General features: G+C 35.7%; 1 protein-coding gene and 1 long non-coding RNA gene across 4 annotated transcripts in view; both read right to left on the reverse strand.

Annotated features, from left to right (window-relative positions):
* Nucleotides 1-24,417, reverse strand: part of LOC105842151 (dendritic arbor reduction protein 1) — a 70,797-nt gene that overhangs the window by 41,592 nt on the left and 4,788 nt on the right. For all 3 annotated transcript variants that reach the window (XM_012693450.4, XM_062669440.1, XM_062669447.1), the window contains exon 2: nt 22,713-22,784. In XM_012693450.4, the coding sequence (XP_012548904.1) occupies nt 22,713-22,784 (72 nt within the window). The remainder of the gene's footprint in view (nt 1-22,712; nt 22,785-24,417) is intronic.
* LOC134199785 (uncharacterized) lies at nt 10,775-18,192 on the reverse strand. Its single transcript, XR_009974410.1, has 2 exons — nt 17,944-18,192; nt 10,775-11,059 (listed from the first exon to the last, which is right to left on the reverse strand). It is a non-coding gene; the product is annotated as an uncharacterized LOC134199785 (long non-coding RNA).

Raw genomic sequence — 24,417 nt, forward strand, 5'->3', positions numbered from 1 at the left:
TGCCAGATTCCATATTATAATATTAATTTATTAAAAGATCGTTCAATAATGAAAGTATGAAGCTGTTTCCACGTTGCGTATTCCAAGGTTCAACAGTCTTCATTTATAATATGTACGTATTCACTAGTGGCGACTAAGACGAGTGCAAATCCAGTTCGTGGCACATTGCGTCATACAAATGGAACATTTAGAATGTTTGACCCGACGTCAAGACCGACCAGTAGGTCCGCTGCCGCAGCGAGGAGCCCGACCGAATTCCGACCATTGTCACGACCGACACCTAACCACCGTGCACTGTTCACTCTACCTACTTACCACTTGTGAGCCGATTAATCTTGATATTGCAAAAGCTCGCTTCGATTTAAAACATAAAACTGTTGACTAATCTATTATTTTACGTTGCCTACTTCTCGTAAAGGTCTCGTTGCATAATTATTAGCTACCTACTAAACGAAAAAGGTGACAAATGCGATTTTTTATGATAATAATAATTGATTGAGATTGTTCCGCAATACACAGCACTTGGACCGGTTGTTTGGGACCCATCAGCGTACGTCTAATACTATCTACTGAAGCATACATTCCGTGATTGCACAACATTTTACATTTACAAGAAGTGTCCAAATTGAGTGTGTAAGTTATTGACTGGTTGTCGTTGTCTAAAGAGGTCTTAAATTCTTCGATAGAAATACGACGCTATTTTATCGGGCACGTTAAACTGTTTTGAACAACATTCCACTAAAGTGTGATACTGTTATACTTGGCGCAGAACGGTTATTAAATACACGATTCTCTCAAACACCTTATTGGTGGTAGGACCTCATGTGAGTCCGCACTGGTAGGTACCACCACCCCGCCCATTTCTGCTGTGAAGCAGTAATGCGTTTCGGCTTGAAGAGTGGGGCAGCCGTTGTAACGATACTGAAACCTTAGAACTTATATCTCAAGGTGGGTGGCGCATTTACGTTGTAACTGTCTATAGGCTCCAGTAACCACTTAACACCAGGTGGGCTGTGAGCTCGTCCACCCATCTAAGCAATAAAAAAAAACATTTTTTTTTAAATTTTACTACTCATAATCACGAAAGCCCTTATGGTTAATAGTAGCTACGGTGAGTTTATTTGCTTAAACACAACCATTTTCCAACAGCAGCCTCAAAGACATCATCCGCTCAAAGAAACGGCAAAATTGGCTGATTGTCATTTTTCAATGTGAACAATAACGCGACCGATAGTCGACGATTGGTCAATCCCACACAATTAATGGGCTGTGAGCTCGTCCAACCATCTAAGCAATATAAAAAAAAGACACACATATTGCTGAATTGTTGCACGAATATCTCAGATTTTGGATTCCAAAGACTGCCGTGTCTGTTAATTGGTCAGTCTGTGGGCAATAATAGTCGGCGATCACTTTCGACGGAGCAGGTTGTCGGGCCCGCCTCCCGCGCTCGCCGCACGCAACTCCTGCGCATGTCGGCAACAACTTAAAGGTACTGACTGAAAAACAGTAACGCGAAACAATCATTTTGTACGTTCATCACGTATGTACTTCTTGAATCAGACGTCTAATGGATTAATCGAACTCACGTCGAAGGTACAACTCATGAATTAGATAAATCAACGATTCTATGTGAAATTTGAGCTTTCAGTGAATTTTATACGAACGTGCACCTGGTTCAAATAAATATTTTCCTCTGAATATATCGCCCTATAATCTTAATTAGTCTGGCCACAAATACTGTTACAATTAAAAATAAAAATCAACTATTGCAAATAACATTTATTATTTTTACAGTGTGTTTGTTTAATACATAAATATAAAACAATTTAAAGTATAAAAAGCTTATTCAAAGTAGTCTCCATTGGCTGCAATACAGTCCTTTAAATGTTGAGGCCAGTTTTATCAATAGAAGCACGCACTCTTTCCATGGGAAAATTTTTCACTGCCGATCGTACGGATTGTTTTAGGGACTCCAAATTATCATGGCGTTTAGAGCAAACCGTACTCTCTAAAACTGACCATAAATCATAATCCAGCGGATTAAGATCGGGACTAGACGACGGCCAGTCTTCAGCTCTGATGAAGTCCGAAAAGTTCGTTTCCAACCAAGACTGCGTAGACCGATCTTTATGATCTGGCGCCGAGTCTTGCTGGAAGGACCATTGTTGATTATTGAACATGGTGTTGTTAAAGGGCTTCACTATCTTCTCAAGAATGGTATCTTGATACACTTGTGCCGATGTTTTGATACCTTTTTCACAAAAGTATGGCTCAGTCACTCCTTCATAGCTAATACCCCACCAAACCATCACTAAAGTCGGATAGTGCCCACGTTGCACTCTGTCGACTAATTGGGAAGCTTTCTTAGAGCTTTGAGCATAAATACGGTCATTTTGTTTGTTAAAATGTTGCTCAATTGTAAAAAATTTCTCATCCGTAAACAAAAATTTTCTATGACCTCCCTTTACATACCACTTCAGTAGTTGTTTCGATTTTACCAACCTATTCTCTTTTAAATTATCAGTTAAGAAATGATCAGTACGTCTCTTATAGGCTGCAAGTCCTAAGTCTTCTTTTAAAATACGCGACATGGTTCTAGATGCCATCTTCATCTCCCGAGATAAAATCTTTTGCTTTCGGACAGGATTTCTTCGAATTCTTTCCCTTACTGCTTTGACCACCTTTTTCGTACGAACACTACGTGGACGGCCAGATCTTTTTCTGTCACAAACAGAGGAGGTCTCATTGCACCAATTAATAGCCCGGTACACAAACATTTTACTAATACCAAGCGTATGGAGAGTTTAAAAAATTGCATTTGGCTCCATACCTACTTTGTGTAATGCAATTACAGCGATTCGGTTCTCTTTATCACCCCACTCCATTTTAATATCGCAAAGTATTAAACAATGTATTGGCGCCAAAATGAGAAAACTCAATGAGCAATCATATAAAAATGACAGATTCCAAATTCAAATGTAATATTTTGTTTATTTTTAATTGTAACAGTATTTATGGCCAGACTAAGTATATATAAAAATGAATTGCTGTTCGTTAGTCTCGCTAAAACTCGAGAACGGCTGGACCGATTTGGCTAATTTTGGTCTTGAATTATTTGCAGAAGTCCAGAGAAGGTTTAAAAGGTAGATAAATATGAAAATGCTCGGAATTAAATAAACATAACAATTTCGTTTTCTCTTTGATGTGTCTCCCGTCGGACGGATTCCTTTTGTTTGTTTTAAGTTTATTTTATAAAAAAGTTTAGGTCTTTTATTTATCGATTGAGGCACTACGAAGTCTTCCGGGTCTTGAAGAGTTCAGTCAAGATTTTTTTGTTGCTTAGATGGTTAGACGAGCTCTCAGCCCACCTGGTGTTAAGTGGGTACTGGAGCCCATAGACATCTACGACGTAAATGCGTCACCTATCTTGAGATATCAGTTCTAAGGTCTCAAGTATATTTACAATGGCTACCCCACCCTTCAAACCCAAACGCATTACTGCTTCACGGCAGAAATAGGCAAGATAGTAGTACCTACCCGTGCGGACTCACAAGAGGTCCTACCATTAGTAAAAATTAAAGTAAATTAAAAGATATATTAATGAACAGTACAACAAGTTACGTTGTATTATTTTTTGTATTTGACAAGCGGGGTATGCAAAGATGTCCTACTGTAGTAAGGGTATTGTATACATAACGGTGGGTTTTGTTAAGAAGAGTCAACATAACTCGTTTGGCCCTAAAGCAGTTTCTCAATGACCGTTCGTACAACGGAAGTTTAATTGCCAATCAGATATCCGCTGCATAATTATGTTGTACTGAATACCTGACGTCAATTAAGCATGCGTACGCCTTTTAATTAATACGTTCACATAATAATAGCAGTGATCCTATTTAGTTTATTCTGTGATGCCGGTTAATTTGTGTTAAATATGTTTTTGTTAATATCTTAGTTAATCATAAAGTCTACGCTAAATACAATATATTTTTTTTTAATATAACGCTCGGTTCTGAGAAATTTTATTATCACTTATTTTACACGATCGTTGTTTTTTTTTCAATATTTAGATTTCTAAACAAAGACACGAAAATCTTTGTTTCATTAAAATAGCTTTACGCGTTGATTTCTATTCAACGGATTATAAAGATACGACATTGACATGAAAGTATTCAACTATATTGCAAAATCATTAATAAATTTTATGCAAAAAAAACCTCAGTAATATTCAATCTTTTCATGGTGACGCGACAATAATCGTAGTCATGTCACATTATCGATCATCCTTCAACAGGTTTCCGTAGGATAATCAATACTTGGCCTTAGTTCCTAATAAAATCTCAGAGATGATAATTGCTTAAGGAAATAATACGTCATTTGTGTCAGTGGATGATTTATGAAAAAAGTGAGTTAAACGAAGGAAAAACATTAAAAACAATAAAGAAAGTAATAATAATAATATAATGTAATTATTAAATACGGTACTATGACAATACTACAGATGAATTCATTATGAATAAATTTACATAAATACAATAGTACTATTTTTTTTATTGCTTAGATGTATGTACGAGCTCACAGCCCACCTGGTGTTAAGTGGTTACTGGAGCCCATAGACATCTACAACGTAAACGTGCCACACACCTTGAGATATAAGTTCTAAGGTCTCAGTAAAGTTACAACGGCTGCCCCACCCCTCCAAACCGAAACGCATTACTGCTTCATGGCAGAAATAGGCGGGGCGGTGGTACCTACCCGTGCGGACTCACAAGAGGTCCTACCACCAGTAATTACGCAAATTATAATTTTGCGGGTTTGATTTTTATTACACGATGTTATTCCTTCACCGTGGAAGTCAATCGTGAACATTTGTTAAGTATGTATTTCATTAGAAAAATTGGTATTCGCCTGCGGGATTCGAACAAGGGTGCATCGCTAGATACGAATCTAATCGCTGATGTTAATGAAAATAAAAGGATTTTCACGATAGTCACAAAAAAATAAAAGATTCAGATTGAACTTGAAATCAGTTTTCAAACTATTTATTCCAAGTTACTGATTAAGATGTGTTGAATATATCGAGGGGTGAAAGGCTGGTTTAAGCGACATTTCATTTAATATGCGACATTTTTCTTTTGTTATCAAAGTTCCGTTTTATCTGGTATTAGTATCAAGAATTCGATGTTTTAATGGAGCTTCAATTAATTAATTTAACCCATTCAAATATCAGAAGAAGACTTTACGGTTATGATATTTTTCCAAAATTTTAAACTTTAAATGGCCCTCGTGTAAAGTTGCAAAAATGTCGCTTTAACCAAAATATGTATATGTAGGGATCATAATATCACATTTATCCGCAATCTTAATTGTTAAATTTGCAAAATCATATTTGTTAATAAAAATAAAATAAAAATCTTTTACCAGCTTATTTTTTTAATTATCAACGTGTTATATTGAGAAGTCGATTAGAAAAACAGAAAATGACTACATAAATACTGAAAAGAAAAAGTTAACTAATACTCGTATATAATAACAGCTGAGTATTCTGTTTTTGAAATACAATTAAATGTGTTTAGTTTAACAATTCCTGTAATAGATACAAAATTAAAAAGGAAAACACGCAAAAGGAACTGAGACCCTACGTTGAAGTCACCATCCGACTGATAAGTGTTTTGAACGTGTCAATAAGATAACCAATGCAAATAGAGTCGGCGAGTCGATGACACATGTAGCCGGGACGAAATGCGATTCGTGCCATACTAAATATTAATATATTTTAAAAATAAATTTCTATCGAAATCCTAGTTTTCAATGCTGATAAAGTAGTGAAAACATTCATTAAATAAACACACGTAAGAAGACAATGTAACGGTCAAATTGGGAAGCGTTTTTAAAGAACTGTTGAGATTGAACCGCCATGAGCTTTATGAAGTCGTCGTGGCCTTAAGGATAAGACGTCCGGTGCATTCGTTGTTGCGATGCACCGGTGTTCGAATCCGGCGGGCGGGTACCAATTTTTCGAATGAAATACGTACTTAACAAATGTTCACGATTGATTTCCACGGTGAAGGAATAACATCGTGTAATAGAAATCAAACCCGCAAAATTATAATTTGTGTAACCACTGGTGGTAGGACCTATTGTGAGTCCGCACGGGTAGGTACCACCGCCCTGCCTATTTCTGCCGTGAAGCAGTAATGCGTTTCGGTTTGAAGGGTGGGGTAGCCGTTGTAACTATACTGAGACCTTAGAACTTATATCTCAAGGTGTAGATGTATACGTTGTAGATGTCTATGGGCTCCAGTAACCACTTAACACCAGGTGGGCTGTGAGCTCGTCCACCCATCTAAGCAATAAAAAAAAAAAAAAAAAAATGAGCTGGCAGTAGTACATTTCGATAAGTGGTTACTGCTGCTTACAGTTTTCTGAATTGCCAAGGGCGCATCCAAGCTGCTGTATCTACCGCTTAAGTTTCATTTAAATTTCTAGAAATATTTATCACAACATCGGATTAAGGGAAGTTTGACTGATTACAGACAAATATTTAACAAAGGTACATTTAAAAAAAAGGCCGTATAATATATAAAAAGCAACCAAATCCACTGAATGGTAAAACTGCTTATCACATTATTTATTTAAATGTTCTTAATTAACTATGTTAAATGGTGTTCTTGAATACAAAACAGCTGGGCCCTAAGATAGAGTTGCAGGTACCGGAAAGATATAGACAATAAGAACTACGTCCAGACCTTATATGAAATGAGATTAACGTAGACTTGGACAGGGATCTTGTATTACGGCAGTTTATAAATAGTATACACAAACTATAGTACTCCTCAGTACACGATCGTTAAGCGATGTTTCTGCAATCACTCAGCGAACAGGTCAATGAAATATCAACCATTTAATTTGTACTTGAAGGAAGCAAATTACGTTCATCATTTCCATAAAATATAGAATAGAATACAATAATGTTTGGATACCTGACCGGCACTTAGTTGCGGCTTTAAATAATTTTGTCGTATTATCACAATATGTATTATGCAATATGGCAATAAACTGTTTTATTTCGTTTAAAAAAGTTAAGGTGAAATCTTTTGATATGTTATGTCGTTATTTTGTGTGGATCATTTGCCTTTTTAAGTTTAAGTAAAAGATAAATACGCACTAACTATTTCGAATTATTACCGAACAAATTTTATTAGAATAATCTCTCTATCTTTGCATTTTGCTGCGCAGCTTAAACTAGATATGGTGTACTGCAACTTTGACACTTCGATAATTTCGATCGAAACCAAATTTCTAAGGCCATAAAATTTTACTCAATATTGAACTCAACACTCGAAATCTGAATACTAATTACGGCATGAAATGTTTTTGTCATTAATTCTCTAATTTCTCTTCTAATCAGATCAGATCAGAAACAGATTTACCGTGGGGTCATACTAAATTATTATATGATCGCAAGAAATAACGTCATCTTAATTTAAATTGATGTTAAAATTGGCAATAGAAATCTCAATTTGCAAAAAAAAGGAAAATATTAACGTGAAAACCACATTAAGTGTTATATTTTATTTTTAATAAACAACTTTTTTTAATGATTCTCAAAGCGACCTGTCTCTAAGTGGCTATCGGATCCCATACGCGTCATAGAAAAACCGGACTCGGACCGGAACACTCCTGAGTTGCTTCCCGGTTGAAATAGACCGGATGACACACTCTCGCAGTCATTTGGGCCACACATAGTTTTCAGATCCATATAATAAACCCTCACAGCTATCATACAACAAATAATATGACTGAAATGAACAGTTAACGTCATATTTTATTACGTACTAGCTGACCCGGCAGACTTCGTAGTGCCTCAATCAATAAATAAAAGACCTAAGCTTTTGTATAAAATAAACATAAAACAAACAAAAGGAATCCATCCGACGGGGGACACATCAAAGGGAAAACAAAATTGTTATTTTTATTTAATTCCGAGTATTTTCATTCATTTATCTACCTTTTAAACCTTCTCTGGACTTCTACAAATAATTCAAGACTAAAATTAGCCAAATCGATTCAGCTGTTCTCGAGTTTTAGCGAGACTAACGAACAGCAATTCGTTTTTATATAAATAGATTTAGCGTAAACCACTAAAATCACATTGTATAAAGTTTACACGACAACATCGTATTTGACATGCGTTTTTGCAAATCAACGATGCGACCGGACACGTGCACCCACGCTGAATAAATATAACACGAATTGTGATTAAACAAAGCGGTTTAAGAGAAGTCGCGAGTACATCCGCTTCCAGTTTTCCGCCGACGTGTGTCAACATGACCGCGGCCGAGGAATGTAGCGAATGGCCGCAGGTGACGAGCCGCGCCACGCCGCAGGCTAGAAAGCGCTCGAGATGAGAACGCCAAATGGGACAGGCCCTTAGCGTTTCACACTGTCAGCACTTGCCATGAGCCCTGAAGACCTATTTTACGCCGGCCAATTGAAACACATCCTTCAAAAGAATCAAAAGTGATAATAGCTTAGCAATACTTTTACTAATTAGTAGACATTGCGTATTGAATTATAAAATATAGAAGAATATAGTGACTAAGGACTCAGAAGAATATAAAATAACATTATAACATTTACAATGAAGACATTAATTGATTATTCCAAAATATTGAGAAAAATGTTTAGTATCGGTTCGCATTCGTAGAGCTTTCCATTGAGCGGAAAAATGCACTGCCGAGCCGGTTTCTTCATACCTTCCGGATTCCCAACCTGCTACTCTAGGTCACACTCTACCATCTCGCTCACTCCTATGAAACACGACTGAGATTGCAAGATCGATTTGGGGTCGCGTCGCCCTAACCCAGATTGTCTGTTCTCCGCAAACTTTGTAATACCGCCTGGTCGACTGGACGACCGTTTCTTATAAGGGAATTTGAATGTAGTTAGACGACAGGTTGCTTGGAAACCGTGCGGTATCATTCAAAGCACTAGGTGAGAGGGCAAACACGTCAACAACTCTGAAAGATTATAATCCTTACTCTTTCTTATTAATTAGAATCCTTGAGGATGAAAATAGAATCGGACTTGCAAAAATTTTGAAAGGGTCATTCAATAGATACGTTTTAAGTTTACGTGGTGTAGTACCAATTTGACGTCGCCCGTACTAACCTATGCGAACGATATTTCCTTCTTTGTTTTTCTCTAATGATAGACGTAAAGGAGCGAAAGAGTCAAGAATATGAATGAAAGTAACGTTATTGTCGCGGCGACTACAATCATGGAACGCAGCACGAATAACGTTTAAAATATTTCTCTCGTTAGCGAACAGTTAGTTTGAATTATGGCAAAGAAGTATTGAGATATTTCCCAAAGTGTTATTATGTTACGGACATAAATTGTTTTTAGTTTTACCAAATGAACAGTATAATGTATTTGGTTTCAACCGGTGAAAGTCGACGTAACTATAATTTGTTGATGAAGTAAAGAGCTTAGCAAAGACGTTTCTTTTTATTTATTTATTATGATTGATCTTTGTTTACTAAAATTTAAATGGAAAGTTTCGTAACGTTCTTTATTTATAGTTGCGTGAAAAATGTCTTATAAGGCGGCTTATGCACAAAGGTTTTTAGTGCGGCCGATTTTCGATTGAAAATTGATTTTAGCTATACAAAACATTTGAACGTATTCGATAAACACAAAGTTCGATGACGCAACCTATTGCTCAATTTAATATTTCTCTAATACTTAAAGTAAACCGAACTACAACGAAATTATAAATGCGAAAGTATGTCTACTTGTTTCTGTACTATTCTGATCTAATCTATCTGGATCTATTAATAGATCATGTTTTTCAAGAAGTAAATAATTAAGCTAAGAGTGATACAGAAAGTTTTTCTCGGTAGAAATTAACATTTCCTATGGCTAGGCTTATTTAGAAAGGGATTTTCAGAATTTATAAATTCATTCTATATACACGGAATGGCATGACATATTTTTGTTTTTTTTTTTCACTTTCAGGGTGCTTTTAGTAAGATTCTAGTAACAGCAATAAGGGATTTTTACAACGTATCGCAATTCGATTATAATTGAATATAGATTCATTGGAGTCTTACTATTAGATATTGCATTGTTTCGTTGGTTTTGCGATTAAACTTTATTTAATTCTGATTCTTGATTTAAGTTAATGAATTACTTAATTACTTTTAGATGCAATGTAATAACGAGATAAGGCTCAAGCTCTGTGTGTACTATTCTTCATCAAGTGCTTTGAAATTTCATGACTCCTTGCCCTTAATATTCCTAATTGAATTGTTACGGTACCTAATTATATAAATGACTTGATTTAATAATTATTTATTTAGTATCAATATATGTTTATAAGCTTAAAGTATTCGAGTTATCTCTGTTGTAATTTATACAGTTGAGTGATAGTAATAAAAGCTTTTTGAAGATGCCATTTGTGAAATATGAATTAAATTGATAAGCAAGGAAACCGCTCGCTTTATTCAAACTGATAAATTGTATTATAATCTATGGTAAAGTCTATGATAAAAACTCTATGGTAAAATCATTCATTCAATCATATTATTTTTTTCTAATATATTTCACTTTTAGATGGAACGTCAAGGTAAGCGGTCGTGTTGCGTCCGCATTTCGAATATAGCCTGATACCGCAAAAATAATGCAGTACAGCAATATTGGTGTTTTTGATGATCCGATAAATTAAAAGAACTGAATATCGGCAGACAAATAAATAAGAACTATTACATTAAAAGAATAATAATTTTGTTTTAATTAGGTACGATAAACGTGTTCGTAAAATCAAGTTCACAATATTACTTCGTTCGAATATACAATTAAATGTCAGTTTTCTTAGTATCAGTCGTAGTTGCTTATAAGCAAATGTAGTTTTTTAATGTTTACTCCTTGATATACTCGTATAGTGATAAGTGGCCAAAGATATCGACACATTTACGTACGTCTTTAAAACCGTCCTTAGTGACATTCAGGTTAACTTGTCACGCTTAATGTTAAGTTACTAAGATAATATTAACTGTAACAAAAAAATTATGGGTTAAATTACTAAGATTATATTAACTGTAAAAAATGTTATGGGTGATAGACCATGCAGAATTTAATTGAAGGTTTTCTCGTCGTTTGGTGTTAGGCTGTTGATGAAGCAAGAATAGACGACAAAAGGTGAAAAATGTCACCCACTCAGAGACATAAAGTTAAAGTCTGTTAAAGTTAACTTTATTAAAATAAAGGCTATTATGCCCTTTTATATCGGAATATGAGGTTGCAGAAATAAACAGGACCTAACAATTCGTGCGAACTTACAACACGGGGTGAGCACAAACGAATTTAAGTATATCTTTTTAATTTATTTTATAACTACTGAAACACGACCAAGCTGCGCTGTAACTATTGTTAAATATAGTAAAAGGAGCTAGTAAGTAATCCCTTTTCGTTACTTATCATATGTTGATGAAAAACACATACTCTGCGGCGGTAACAACAAAGTTTCGACTTATTGTGATAAACAACGCATCGTCTACTAATAAGAAACATACTCGTATATATTCTTCTTCTTCTTCTTCCCAGTCGTACACTCTTGACAGAGTGGTCGTGGTCATGCATCAGTCGGATCCTGCGATACCGATGCTATCGTGATGCGACCGCCATGTGGCACGGTATTATTACATATTTATAAATATATATATATGGAATATTATATACATTATATACAGATATATAATATTTTAATTTCTATTTGCTGAAATGCGTCAGTTGTGTTTTGAGATAGGCAGTTAAAAGATTTACACCAGTCATTGGTTCGTGAACTTGTCTACAACCGTAGGTAATTGGTAAAAATAATACAATACAAAAACAAAACAAACGAATATTTAATTTAAACAGAGCGTTTTATGAATCCATCCAAGAAAGAATACAGAAAGTTGATTTGCCGACATTTCATCCCGCATTACAACATCAATTAATTTTGAAATAGAAAAGAAATGTATGCTATTCTTTTTTTTTATTGCTCTTGTAGGCAGACGGGCATACGGTCCACCTGATGATGAGTGGTTACCGTCGCCCATGGACTTCAACAATGCCAAGGACAGAGCCAAGCCGCTGCCTACCACAAATTGTTCGTGTGAAATCGAATCCGTTTTTGGATTGCGGTAGGTAGGAGACAAGATGACAGGTGTTAACTTTTTCACAGCCTACCTCAAAACATAAGTAACACCTCTAAGCTACAAAAATGAAACTAAAATATACACATATTTATAATTACATTGAGTATACTCAACGGCAGCCGATTGATTCCTTTCCTCGATTAACACATGTATTTGGTTACAAAATTAACTAATATAGAAAAGAATACATCGACGTACGCACACATAATGGCATAATCGATCAAGTATTGAGTACGATCATTGTGTTGGCTAGTTGGACCGTAAATCCTGTCCCTGGGAGCCGATTGCCGACCCTCACGTCTATCTCATTGACGAAGCCGCTTACGCAACTCAGCACGGGCATTCGACTGTGTCATTTGTCAGGTAAGAGTATTATTACATACTAATGTTAATAATTTATATGTAATTTGACTAATCGCGATACGGAATGACTTTTGAACCGGCCCGTCGCCCTCAAGTTAAAGTCGAAAATGCCGTAACGAATTTTGATGATGCGGCGATGATGGCGGTATTGCTTTTGAGGGCTCCTATTAAATTAATCGAAATAAAAAAAATCGATTGAACTGATTTTAGATACTTCCATTTTAATGAGGAAATCGGTTGTTGTGCTTGTGGAGAATTTTGAAGTCGCCGTTTTTTGAATGAATGTTTTTTGCAATGAGTAATTTTGTACTTTCGTCACGTCGGCAAATTTAGATTTTAGGTAATCAAAAGCTTACTTTTCGTTTAGATTTCAGTATGGTGCCTTATTTGCCTACTATATTTGAAATCTGGAAATTAATATAGTTACGTATACCGATTATTCAAAATACCGGTAATTATACTTTTTTTTTTTTCTACCTAAGCTTGTAGCCGAAAGAGGCTATTCCAGCGTAACCGTAACTAGTAGGTGAACTCACGGGGCTCAAACCTGACGACGATGCTAACACGAAGCCTAGCAAGAGCCGTGCTTCGCAGAATCTACCACCGGATCGGAAACGCGACCCACTGAAAAGATCCGGCGAGAAACTCAGTGGGCTGTGTCTGAGAGTTCTTATACTATACCTCATACGTCAAGTACGTGTTTCATTAGAAATGATTCCAACCCCGGCATATTCGCAACGCTTGAAACAAGAACACCATGCGTCTTATCCTTTAGGCCACGGCGACCACTACAGTATTATGCACGGAGCACGTGTTCAAAAACGATAGTTTCAGTTAGTAACAGCTAGCTTGGTGTTAAGTTGCCATTGGCGCCCATAGACATGACATCGTGAACGCCACCCACGTTGTAACTTGAAGCAGAAGTCTCTATTTTACTACGCAGCACTTTCGAACCTGACTAGAGACACTTGTTTTTATCCCGGTACATAATACGCCATACGAATGATAATTCAATTGAGAATATTATTCCTTTATACATTTTTAATTTAGAAAAAAAAATCGAATCTAATTTGTTCGCATCACTCGATACGAGAACACAAGGCGTCTTACTTATCGGAGCACGGACGCGTGTGCGCTACCGATGGCTAATTGACGCCAATAAATAAATAAATAAAAATGTGTGGTGTCGTGGTACACCGGATAGGAACGAAGTTCCTTATTATAAAAATATTAATTTTAATTTTCATTCGGGTATACATTTTTTATTATGATTTTTCAATTAATAAAAAAAAAAAATATGTTATTTTATGTACGTTATATAAAAGTTAAGTCGTACACTGTGTGCATTACTAATAAAAATCTTACGTTACGGACGTTTCTTCCCGATTTGGGTACCCCTCCGCATCGTCCCATAAGGAACTTCGTTCTAAAAAATTTACGTTCATTATTCGTGAATAGGGTACCGGTAAATTTAATCGTAAAAGTAGCGATGCGCATTCCTAACGACGACATTGCTCGTAGATTTACTGAACTAGGAACAGAACAATGGACGATGTCACAGTGCCCGCCGCTCTAATGGCGCGTATAATATTATTTTACACGCTGAACTTTACCGTGTAATAAACTAATCACGCTACCCTGAGATATTGTGGCGGACTGTTCAACTCGTATGCTGTTACAGTGGCTTCGGTAATGCAATAGAACACAGGAATCGAATGTACATAAATAAAGTTGTAAGATGTTATTGAAGTGAAACTTCTTTATCGGCGTTGGAAAAAAATTTACCGTCACATTTTTCGGTTACGCGTCACATTTTTCCGTTACGCGCCATCTTTTTGAAGTGAAACTTCCTTATCGGCGTTGGAAAAAAATTTACCGTCACATTTTTCGGTTACGCGTCACTTTTTTCCGTTACGCGCCATCTGTTTTGTATTCATGTCTATGATAATAAAATCCTTTTGTTTAAACTTTATCTAATTTAACTTTTTGAAGTGAAACTTCCTTATCGGCGTTGGAAAAAAATTTACCGTCACATTTTTCGGTTACGCGTCACTTTTTTTTCCGTTACGCGCCATCTGTTTTGTATTCATGTCTATGATAATAAAATCCTTTTGTTTAAACTTTATCTAATTTAACTTTTTTGTATTCATGTCTATGATAATAAAATCCTTTTGTTTAAACTTTATCTAATTTAACTTTATTTAACCAATTTCTAGAAAGTTGCATGTAGATCATTTTTCGAAAAATAAGGCCATAAACAAGTTTCACTTCTTACGTGTGTACACTAGTACACGCACACATTTTTTTGTATTCATGTCTATGATAATAAAATCCTTTTGTTTAAACTTTATCTAATTTAACTTTATTTAACCAATTTCTAGAAAGTTGCATGTAGATCATTTTTCGAAAAATAAGGCCATAAACAAGTTTCACTTCTTACGTGTGTACACTAGTACACGCACACATTTTTTTGTATTCATGTCTATGATAATAAAATCCTTTTGTTTAAACTTTATCTAATTTAACTTTATTTAACCAATTTCTAGAAAGTTGCATGTAGATCATTTTTCGAAAAATAAGGCCATAAAGAAGTTTCACTTCTTACGTGTGTACACTAGTACACGCACACATTTTTTTTGTTAGGTCATACTGGGTAAGCTAATGCGCATATATGGTAGGCGAGACGCTAGCCCAAACAATGGGATTAAATACTAAATTCGTAAGGTCAATATCTCATTATTCCAAGACAAAACGGAATGTGTGAATGGTTTGTAGTATAATTATTTATTTATTTTCTTTGAGCGTAGGCAGACGAGCTTACAGTCACCTATGGACTTCAGCGATACTAGAGGCATAGCCAAGCCGCTGCCTGCTAATGGTAACAACAGTCTTATGCAGTCGTATCAGAAAATAACCACCTTATCTCTTGCTACAGGTGTCTTGAAAGGAAACTGAAATTTTTGACGGAGTATTTTCTATCGATTATACTAATAAGTATTATTTTAGCGAGGTATATTTATTTACCTTCGATATTTCTACTGCGAAATGATCATGCGCTCCAGTTCGAAGGGTTTGACAGCCGTAAGTAATAATCGGCTTAGCTTCGACGGAGTCTATGGAGCCTTAAGAGTTATGTACTATGTCTATTTATTAATTATATTTCGAAGCAGTACTTACTACCCTGCGTCTTTTTATCGAATTTCTCTTTTTAGCAGACATTTAGTCTATAGACATTTTTGTATAGTTGTTCCAACTCATTAGATATTAGTTCACACGCAGTCAATTTACATCTATAACTGTTAGACAATCAATTAAGGAGCCCGTAGTGCAGCCTTTCCCAAAGTGGGCGAAAATGCCCCCTTGTGGGCGCTGCAGGCCTAAAGGGGGGCGGTAAGATACCCAGAAAAAAAAGGGGGCGTTGTGCAGAGGCTTGGGAGGCGATTTGTAATTTCATCTAGGAGGACTATTAGAAAGCGACTGAGCTCTTGCTATAGTGGTTTTTAAGTAGGTAAAAAAATTGGGGCGCTAAAAAACTGGGCAGTAGACCAAATGAGTTTGGGAATCCCTGCTGTAGTACAATGGCTTTGACAAATACCGTTTTGTTAGGGCCAAGGCAATGATGCCTGCACTATCAGAGCGGCCTATTTCTGTGGAAATATAAAAGGTCAACTGATATGATCTAACGCAAGGAAAATTATACCGTAAGGCACTTAACAGCGAATATATTAAACAATTCGTGCAATATTCATAAATTTTCATATAACGTGAGTATCATAGTAAATAATTTTATTTATAATATTTATTTGAATAAAATACAAAAGCTATTGCCGATGACTACTAATACAATAGTTACGGAAGTAACGTGATAATTTCAGAACATCGAGTCAATTTCGTTTTTGTACATTTGTAATAATCAAAAGAACATGCATGAGTGATTAGGTTTGATGAAAATTAAACTTTTGGCTTCCCTCATACACTTCAACTAGCTTGGTAGAAATTGCAACCGCTTAAATGATTTTGTCGTTTCACTGTTTATTATTCCGTTGCTCATGTTGGCACTAAATATAGCGTTCATGAGGATGTGTGATGATTACTTCATATAATTCAGGTTAAGTTTCGATTTTTTGCAATTGCCTTTGCCTAACAGATTTCCATTTGCGCCACCTATATACCATTATGAGTACTTTTTAATCAGATATCATCTTATGTTATATTTTGGGTGAACGACGAGATTACGATCCATGTAACGTAATGTAATCATTGCCCCTCGTGGACACTAACAATGTCAAGGGTACATGGACGATTTAAAAAGAAATTGAAACAGTACAGGAGAAAATTTTAGTTTGAATAGCCACTTCAGAAGCTTATTTAATGACGAGATTCAAAAATACATGTAAGCTAGGTGCTTTATTTATATATTTTCAGAGACAGTTTTGGAGGGTAGCTATAAAAGGAAGATCTTCCTCCAAGCGGATCACCGGTCACCGTCCTTACCGAACCGAATTCGCAACGAAGGGCTCGACGAGTAAATTAACCCATAGACACAGCCCGCTGAGTTTCTCGCCGGACCTTCTCAGTGGGTCGCGTTTCCGATCCGGTGGTACATTCTGCGAAACATGGCTCTTGCTAGGGCCAGTGTTAGCAAAACGCGTCAAGGAGAAGCATCAGCATAGGTAGGATTAAAAAAAACGGATAAAATTTCTCGGTAGCGACGGCTCGATTGTTCGGAAATTATCTTGAAAACGTCGTCGTTAGCGAGATTCGGGCATCTGTGAAATATTTTTTCGTATTGTATGTTAGTTGCCCGCTACAAATTTCACGACAACCAGTTTTTTCGAGAGACATAGACATATGTAAATAGAACCAATTAAAACGTTACTTATGTATATTTATGTTGGTTTGTGCATACATATATCATAGTGTTTTTTTTTTCTTTCCTACCTATGCTGATAGCCTTGAGAGGCTATTTCAGCTTCACTTTAACGTGTAGGTGAGCTCACGGGGCTCAAACCGGAGTGTTGCACTGGCCCTAGCAAGACCAGTGCAGAATCTACCACCGGCTCGGACACGCGACCCACTGAGGAGATCCGGCGAGTAACTCAGTAGGCTATGTCTGTGGGTTAATTCGCTCGTCGAGCCCTTCTTTGTAAGCGACGGGTTGGACGAGGACGGTGACCGGTGCTAGTGGTACCTAAAAGCACCGTTAATGGATCGGGAGGATTTCGTAATGACGTGAACTACATTATTGTGAGTGAAGAAGAACATTCAAATATTAATATAAACGTTCAAAGTTCATAGTTATAAGAAAGCTGCATTCGTTTTATGCGTGTAACACTAGAACGCAAAATATTATGTTATAATAAAATAAACATACCGTTTAATGATGCACGCGAGTGTAAAAGGCGTGTAGGAATGACCCAATACGATTATCGAGGTATGAATTTCTAGGTAAATGCTCTCAGGTACGTAGTCAGGTAACAAATTCATACAAATCGCTTTGTCTGCATTCTCGTTAAATAAAACTAAGGATCATTTCCAATGAAAACATTGATTTATGCTGATAGTAAAAAAATATGAGTATTAAATTCATAACGAACCGAATGAAGTTAAAAGGTAATGGATACTGAATCTCGAGACTGCCTGTAATGAATTTGTGTAAATGAATTAATTACTCTTGAGAATAGTAAGTTAACTTTATTAATATTAAATTTAATTTTATAATAATAAGAGACATACTCTTTATTTTATGGTGGATCTTGTAGATGTTTTACTGGTGGTAGGATCTCTTGTGAGTCCGCACTGGTAGGTACCACCGTCCTGCCTATTTCTGCCGTGAAGCAGTAATTCGTTTCGGTTTGAAGGGCGGGGCAGTCGCATAGTCGTAACTATAGAGAAGTATATGAAATCTTAGAACTTATATCTCAAGGTGGGTGGCGCATTTACGTTGTAGATATCTATGGGCTCCAGTAACCAATTGACACTAGGTGGCCTGTGAGCTCGTCCACCCATCTAAGCAATAAAAAAAAAAATATATATAATTATATCAGACATACTCTTTATTTTAGATCTTGTAGACTAGAATTCACTTCTAATTACTTTGAATTTGGATCTAACAGCTGGAGTTGAGTGGTAACTGAGACCCGACACAAACTACAAATTTCCCACTAATATCAATCAATGGTTCGTATCGCTACGCACCTGTTATTTCGAAATGTTACAAGAAAAAAAAACTCGAACGCATTAACGGTTAACTGTTATCAACGAATTGCTTGAGTTACGTTCATCGATACGCGAAAAAAAAACTGGATTTCCATTCGGCGCTTATTTGTAAAATTGCACGAAAAAACATTAAATTCTTCCGGTATGAAATCGTTGCCACTGATAACGCGTTGATTTAATCGATTATAGCAACGCACTGTGTATTTAAAACAATTGAATCTAATTAACGAATACTCAAATATATTAATGTTCTAGAAATACGCGGTATTTGTTTTTTATTTTTTTTTATTTTATGACCCGGTGACAGAGTCCTTTAAGTCATATCTTATTTGGAAAAATACGCGGGAGAAACATTTTTAAACGAAGAATATGCGCCCGATTCAAAGATCGTACTCTCAAATGTAGTCCAACAAACTATCTTGTATTCGATTAGATTTATTTAAAATAATTCTCTCATAAAATATTTTAAATACGTTATAATTTCAATAATTCTAATTAAAACATAAGACTAATAACTAAAATACACAAAGTACACGATTAAGAACTAGTATTTCAATAATTAAATATGTATAAAGCATTTTTTTTTAAATTGTCTTGTTTATAAACTGTGAGAATAAGTACAGTAAGATAATTAATTACATTATATCATAATGTAAGTTTCGCCGTATCAAATTTCCCATTTATTTTGGTATAAAAATTATGAACCTTAAATAGTTTTCTAGTTCAATTGATTATTAATTCAAGATGGCCGTTTGCATTTTCGCGGTCTATGAGTTTCGGAATTATTCTTAATTTAAATGGCTGTAGTTTACTCCGTTCATGGTGATTAACAATAAAGCATACGGCGGATATTCCTCTGATCGTATTTAAAGCTGACAGCAAAAGACCAAACATGCCGAAAATATATATTTGGTTAAATCATATAATTTATCAGTTGCTGTGTATTCTTATTAATGAATAAATTGACCGCAAAGCGCATTGACTATCCGGTTCATTTAAATGCGATTCCCATACGATCGACACGGTGGATGCCCTGCCACAATGACGTCTACACAACTTATGTACCGTGTAAATTGGCCTAATCTGTGTACGTTATTTTATGCTTTTTATACTATTTTAGCTCCAATGAACTGTGTATTTTCATATCAAATGTAATTCTTTACGTTACAAAGCATGTCAGATCTATATCAATTATATTTGTATCTTTGTCGTTAAGCTTTAAATTTTGTTGTTATTGCTTAGTTATTGCTTTTACTGGTGGTAGGAGGGGGACTCTGGGGACTCTGCTGTGAAGCAGTAATGCGTTTCAGTTTGAAGGATGGGGCAGCCGTTGTAACTATACTTGAGACCTTAGAACTTATATCTCGAGGTGGGTGGCGCATTTACTTTGTAGATGTCTATGGGCTTCAGTCACAACTTAACACCAGGTGGGCTGTAAGCTCGTCCACCCATCTAAGCAATAAAAAAAAAATTAGTATCTTATAGTACAGGTATGGTGAGGCTTAGGGGAGGCCCATATCCATGATTGGACGTCTCTTGGGCTGAAAGATAGAAGAAGGTGATTGATCTTATTTAGATTTTTTATCCGCGCATCAATTTAATAGAATCATTCAAATTTTACCGAAACACGAATAAATTGTATTATAATCGCATTGACGTTGTCGTATCCAGATTTCAATATTTTTTTTATGTCTGTTACGTGAATTCAAAATTAATCAACAAAATTTTCCATTTTCCTTTCACTAACATTTTTTACTATTAAATGGTAGACAGTGTCACAACAGACCTTATCTGTATAAAATTATCTATCTTTATTAAATGACCGATTTTTATTAATTTAAATAAAGTAGTAATATTTACTTTTTCCTTTCAAGTTAGACAATTCAGTTGCAGCATTATTTTAGTGACGCATAGCTAAGATTCCCGTTTATTGTGGGATTCATTTAAACATATGCACAGATGTGTCGTTCATACGTGACAATGTCACAACACTATACAGAATACGAATTACTTTAAACTATCACTGAACGGTGTACAAGCAAAATTTGTTTTTATTGTTAGAGCGATAAATGTCATTTTAGCTTAGTTATTTTGTTTAGAATTTGTTGATTAGAAACCTATTCATTCATATAGTGCCTGTCTATCGGTACTCTTAGGGATATGTCTTGAATTGACATTTGGATAAAGTCCCAACGAAGATTTCATTTTTCAATAAGAATTATTGGTCTGCTACGACTGCATTTTATGTACGTACATGAATTTGGTTTTTATAAGCTAGCTGACTTCGTAGTGCCTCAATCGATAAATAAAAGACCTAAACTTTTGTATAAAATAAACAAAAGGAATCCGTCCGACTGGGGACACATCAAAGGAAAAATAAAATTGTTATTTTTTTATTTAAATCCGAGCATTTTCATATTTATCTACCTTTTAAACCTTCTCTGGACACAAATAATTCAAGATCAAAATTATCCAAATCGGTCCAGCCTTCTCGAGTTTTAGCGAGACTAACGAACAGTAATTCATTTTTATATATATAGATCAGTGTTCGCGGCTCGTTCAAAATTTGATCACAATTCAAAGTAATAATAAATCGTAATAACCCTTGATATTGATTTTGTATATTAGATGTTCTCTTTTGTTTTATTATCGTTATTTTTTGGCCTTCATTTGGCATATTTATTTAGCGATCTTCTTTTTGAAATATTAGTCCAATAAATCATTTTATGATGTGTTTCCATTAAAAACACAATGTATTTTTTGTTTATTTTACAATTCGATACCAGAACAATAATAATAATATAGCATGTATCTAGTATGACTAATTATCTGATATATTTTTAAATTTTCACACATCCCCGTTATCGAAATAGGATTCGAGTCTATCTTATGCATCGTGTTAAACAACCTTTTATAATGTGAACTGCATAATACTAAATTGATATACAATAATTATGTAGTACGCTGGCGCTAAGGCATGCTACAAACTAGCACGGATAGATACCATCATTTTGCCTGTGTTTGTCGCAAAGCAATCATACGTTCCGCTTTTTACTTATGCCTCTGGGTTTCGGTAATCACTTAAAATTATGTCGGTCGTGTGATCTTTTAGACATTCACGTATTAAAAAATATATTTCAGCAGTGTTATTTTTCATTCATCCATTTTTATGCGATCAAAATTTTTTCATTTGCCCTCTAAGGCGTTCCGGAACATAACGCTTTCAAAATTACGTCCGTACATTTGTAGTACCGTTTTGTTTATTTTGTTCAATAAATATTACCAACAAACAGAAACCGATTTACCGTATTTACTCATATTATATTCATGTCGTCTCAAAGCTAAGCATGAAAACACTAATAAACTAAGCACGAACTTAAACCGTTTCAGAAACCATCACTTGGAAGTTTCCTTCGAGTCTCACCAAAACAAATAGTATGTATTTGGCAGTAACAGCGTTGACCACTAACTACCTTGTGATTGCCGTCGAAGGCTGTATCTCACCAATCAGGTGAATGTTTTTTTTATTGCTTAGTTGGGTGGACGAGCTCACAGCCCACCTGGTGTTAAGTGGTTACTGGAGCCCATAGACATCTACGACGTAAATGCGCCACCCACCTTGAGATATAAGTTCTAAGGTCTCAAGTATAGTTACAATAGCTGCCCTACCCTTCAAACCGAAACGCACTACTGCTTCACGGCAGAAATAGGTAGGGTGGTGGTACCTACCCGCGCGGACTCACAAGAGGTCCTACCACCATTATTTAGAAATCTTGCGAGCATAGCCAAACTGCTTCCTACTATGAAAGTCAATATGAATATTGACGATAAATTTCATCGAACAGTCTTAGTTCCCGCGAGAAACTTCTATAATTAATTTCGATATGCGTAAAAATATTAATTTGAAATCTAAAATGTACTAACCTGCATCTGAAACCAGGAGTCGAAGAGCCCAGCGGCGTGCGTAGCTCCAAAACGGCCGCCGCCCGGGACAATCTACAAAAATAATTTAATTACCCATCTTTTAATACTTTGTATGTAGATTTTGGAGGTACTTAAACACATACAATTGTTTAATTGTTCGATTTATTCGTTCACGTATATTCGTGTATTTCAAATAGCTTTGTAGTTATCATTAGTCTTTCCGAGAAGGTTTTCAGATCAACGAAACGATTTACGTCTCACATCTTCAATGATAATCACGGCGCATCATGAATTTATTTGGTTAGTGCATTTTCTATACGAGATATACAACTAGATGTCTATGCGAAGGCCAGTTCTTTATTAAATTAAAGACGCTTTTTAACTAAATAATGTAAATTATGGGCGAAAGTATGTTTTACTGCGGACATATTTTGTGGCTATATTTCTAATGCCAAGCATGCTTTGCGATTTGAAGGGTAGCATTATATGTATGTAACTAGTCTGGCCGTAAATACTGTTACATAAAACCTTTCTTTTTTTCAACTTTTTTATTATTTTGAATTTGGAACCCGTATACTATTTTAAAAGCTTCGTTTGATTTTGCGCCATTTCACATATTGATATTTTTTGGTGTTCGTTATCGAATTACAATATGGAATGGGGTGTTAAAGAAAACAGGATTGCAGTGATTGCCTTGCATAAAGTGAGTATGGAGCCGTCGGTCAGATTCCAGACACTTCAAAAATTTGGTATCAGCCGTATGTTCGTATATCGTATTATCAACAGATACAACAACACTTCGCCTGTCAAAGACCAGAAAAGATTGGGGCGGCCGTGTGCTTTTAGAAATACAAGGGCGGTTAATGCTCTTAAAGCCAGAATTCGTCGAAACCCCATTAGGAAACAAAAAATCTTATCGCGAGAAATGAAGATTCCCGCTAGGACTTTGTCGCGTATTATTATAAAACAAGACCTGGAGCTCGGTCCTTATCGTTGATGTACAGGACATGCCCTAAATCAATCTTTACAATTAAAGAGAGTGGATCGATCAAAACGCCTTGTGTCGCGATACGCAGGTGAAAGGCACAGAAATATCCTCCATACCGATGAAAACATTTTCAGGATTGAAGAACACTACAATAAGCAAAATGACAAAGTGTACGCTCACAGTCCTAAAGAAGCTGCTCAAGTGTCATCATCCTGCGTCAGTGATAGTTTGGTGGGGCGTGTCTTATCAAGGAGTCACAAAACTACATTTTTGTGAAAAAGGAGTGAAAACTTCAAAGTGTATCAAGATACAGTGTTGGATCATGTTGCGAAACCTCACAGCAATACACTTTTTAAAAATATATCATGAACTTTCCAGTAGGACTTTGCATCTGGTCACAAGGCATGAACTACCCAAGCCTGGCTTGAAACCGACGTTCCGGACTTTATAAGAGCTGAAAACTGGCCCTCATCTAGCCCAGACGTCAACCCTTTAGACTTCAAATTATGGTAAATTTTAGACGAGATGGCCGGCTTTAAAAGACACTTCGACATAGAGTCTCTAAAAAAATATTTGTAGCAAGCAGTGGCGAAATTTCCCCTGGAAACTGTGCGTAAATCCATAGATTCGTTGCCAGACAGATTAAAGACCTGTATAAAAGCCAAAGATGGCCATTTCGAATAGATTTTTTTTAAATTATTTTTTGCTCCGATTTTA

Source organism: Bombyx mori, chromosome 1 (genome assembly GCF_030269925.1).
Source record: "Bombyx mori chromosome 1, ASM3026992v2".
NCBI lineage: Eukaryota > Metazoa > Arthropoda > Insecta > Lepidoptera > Bombycidae > Bombyx > Bombyx mori.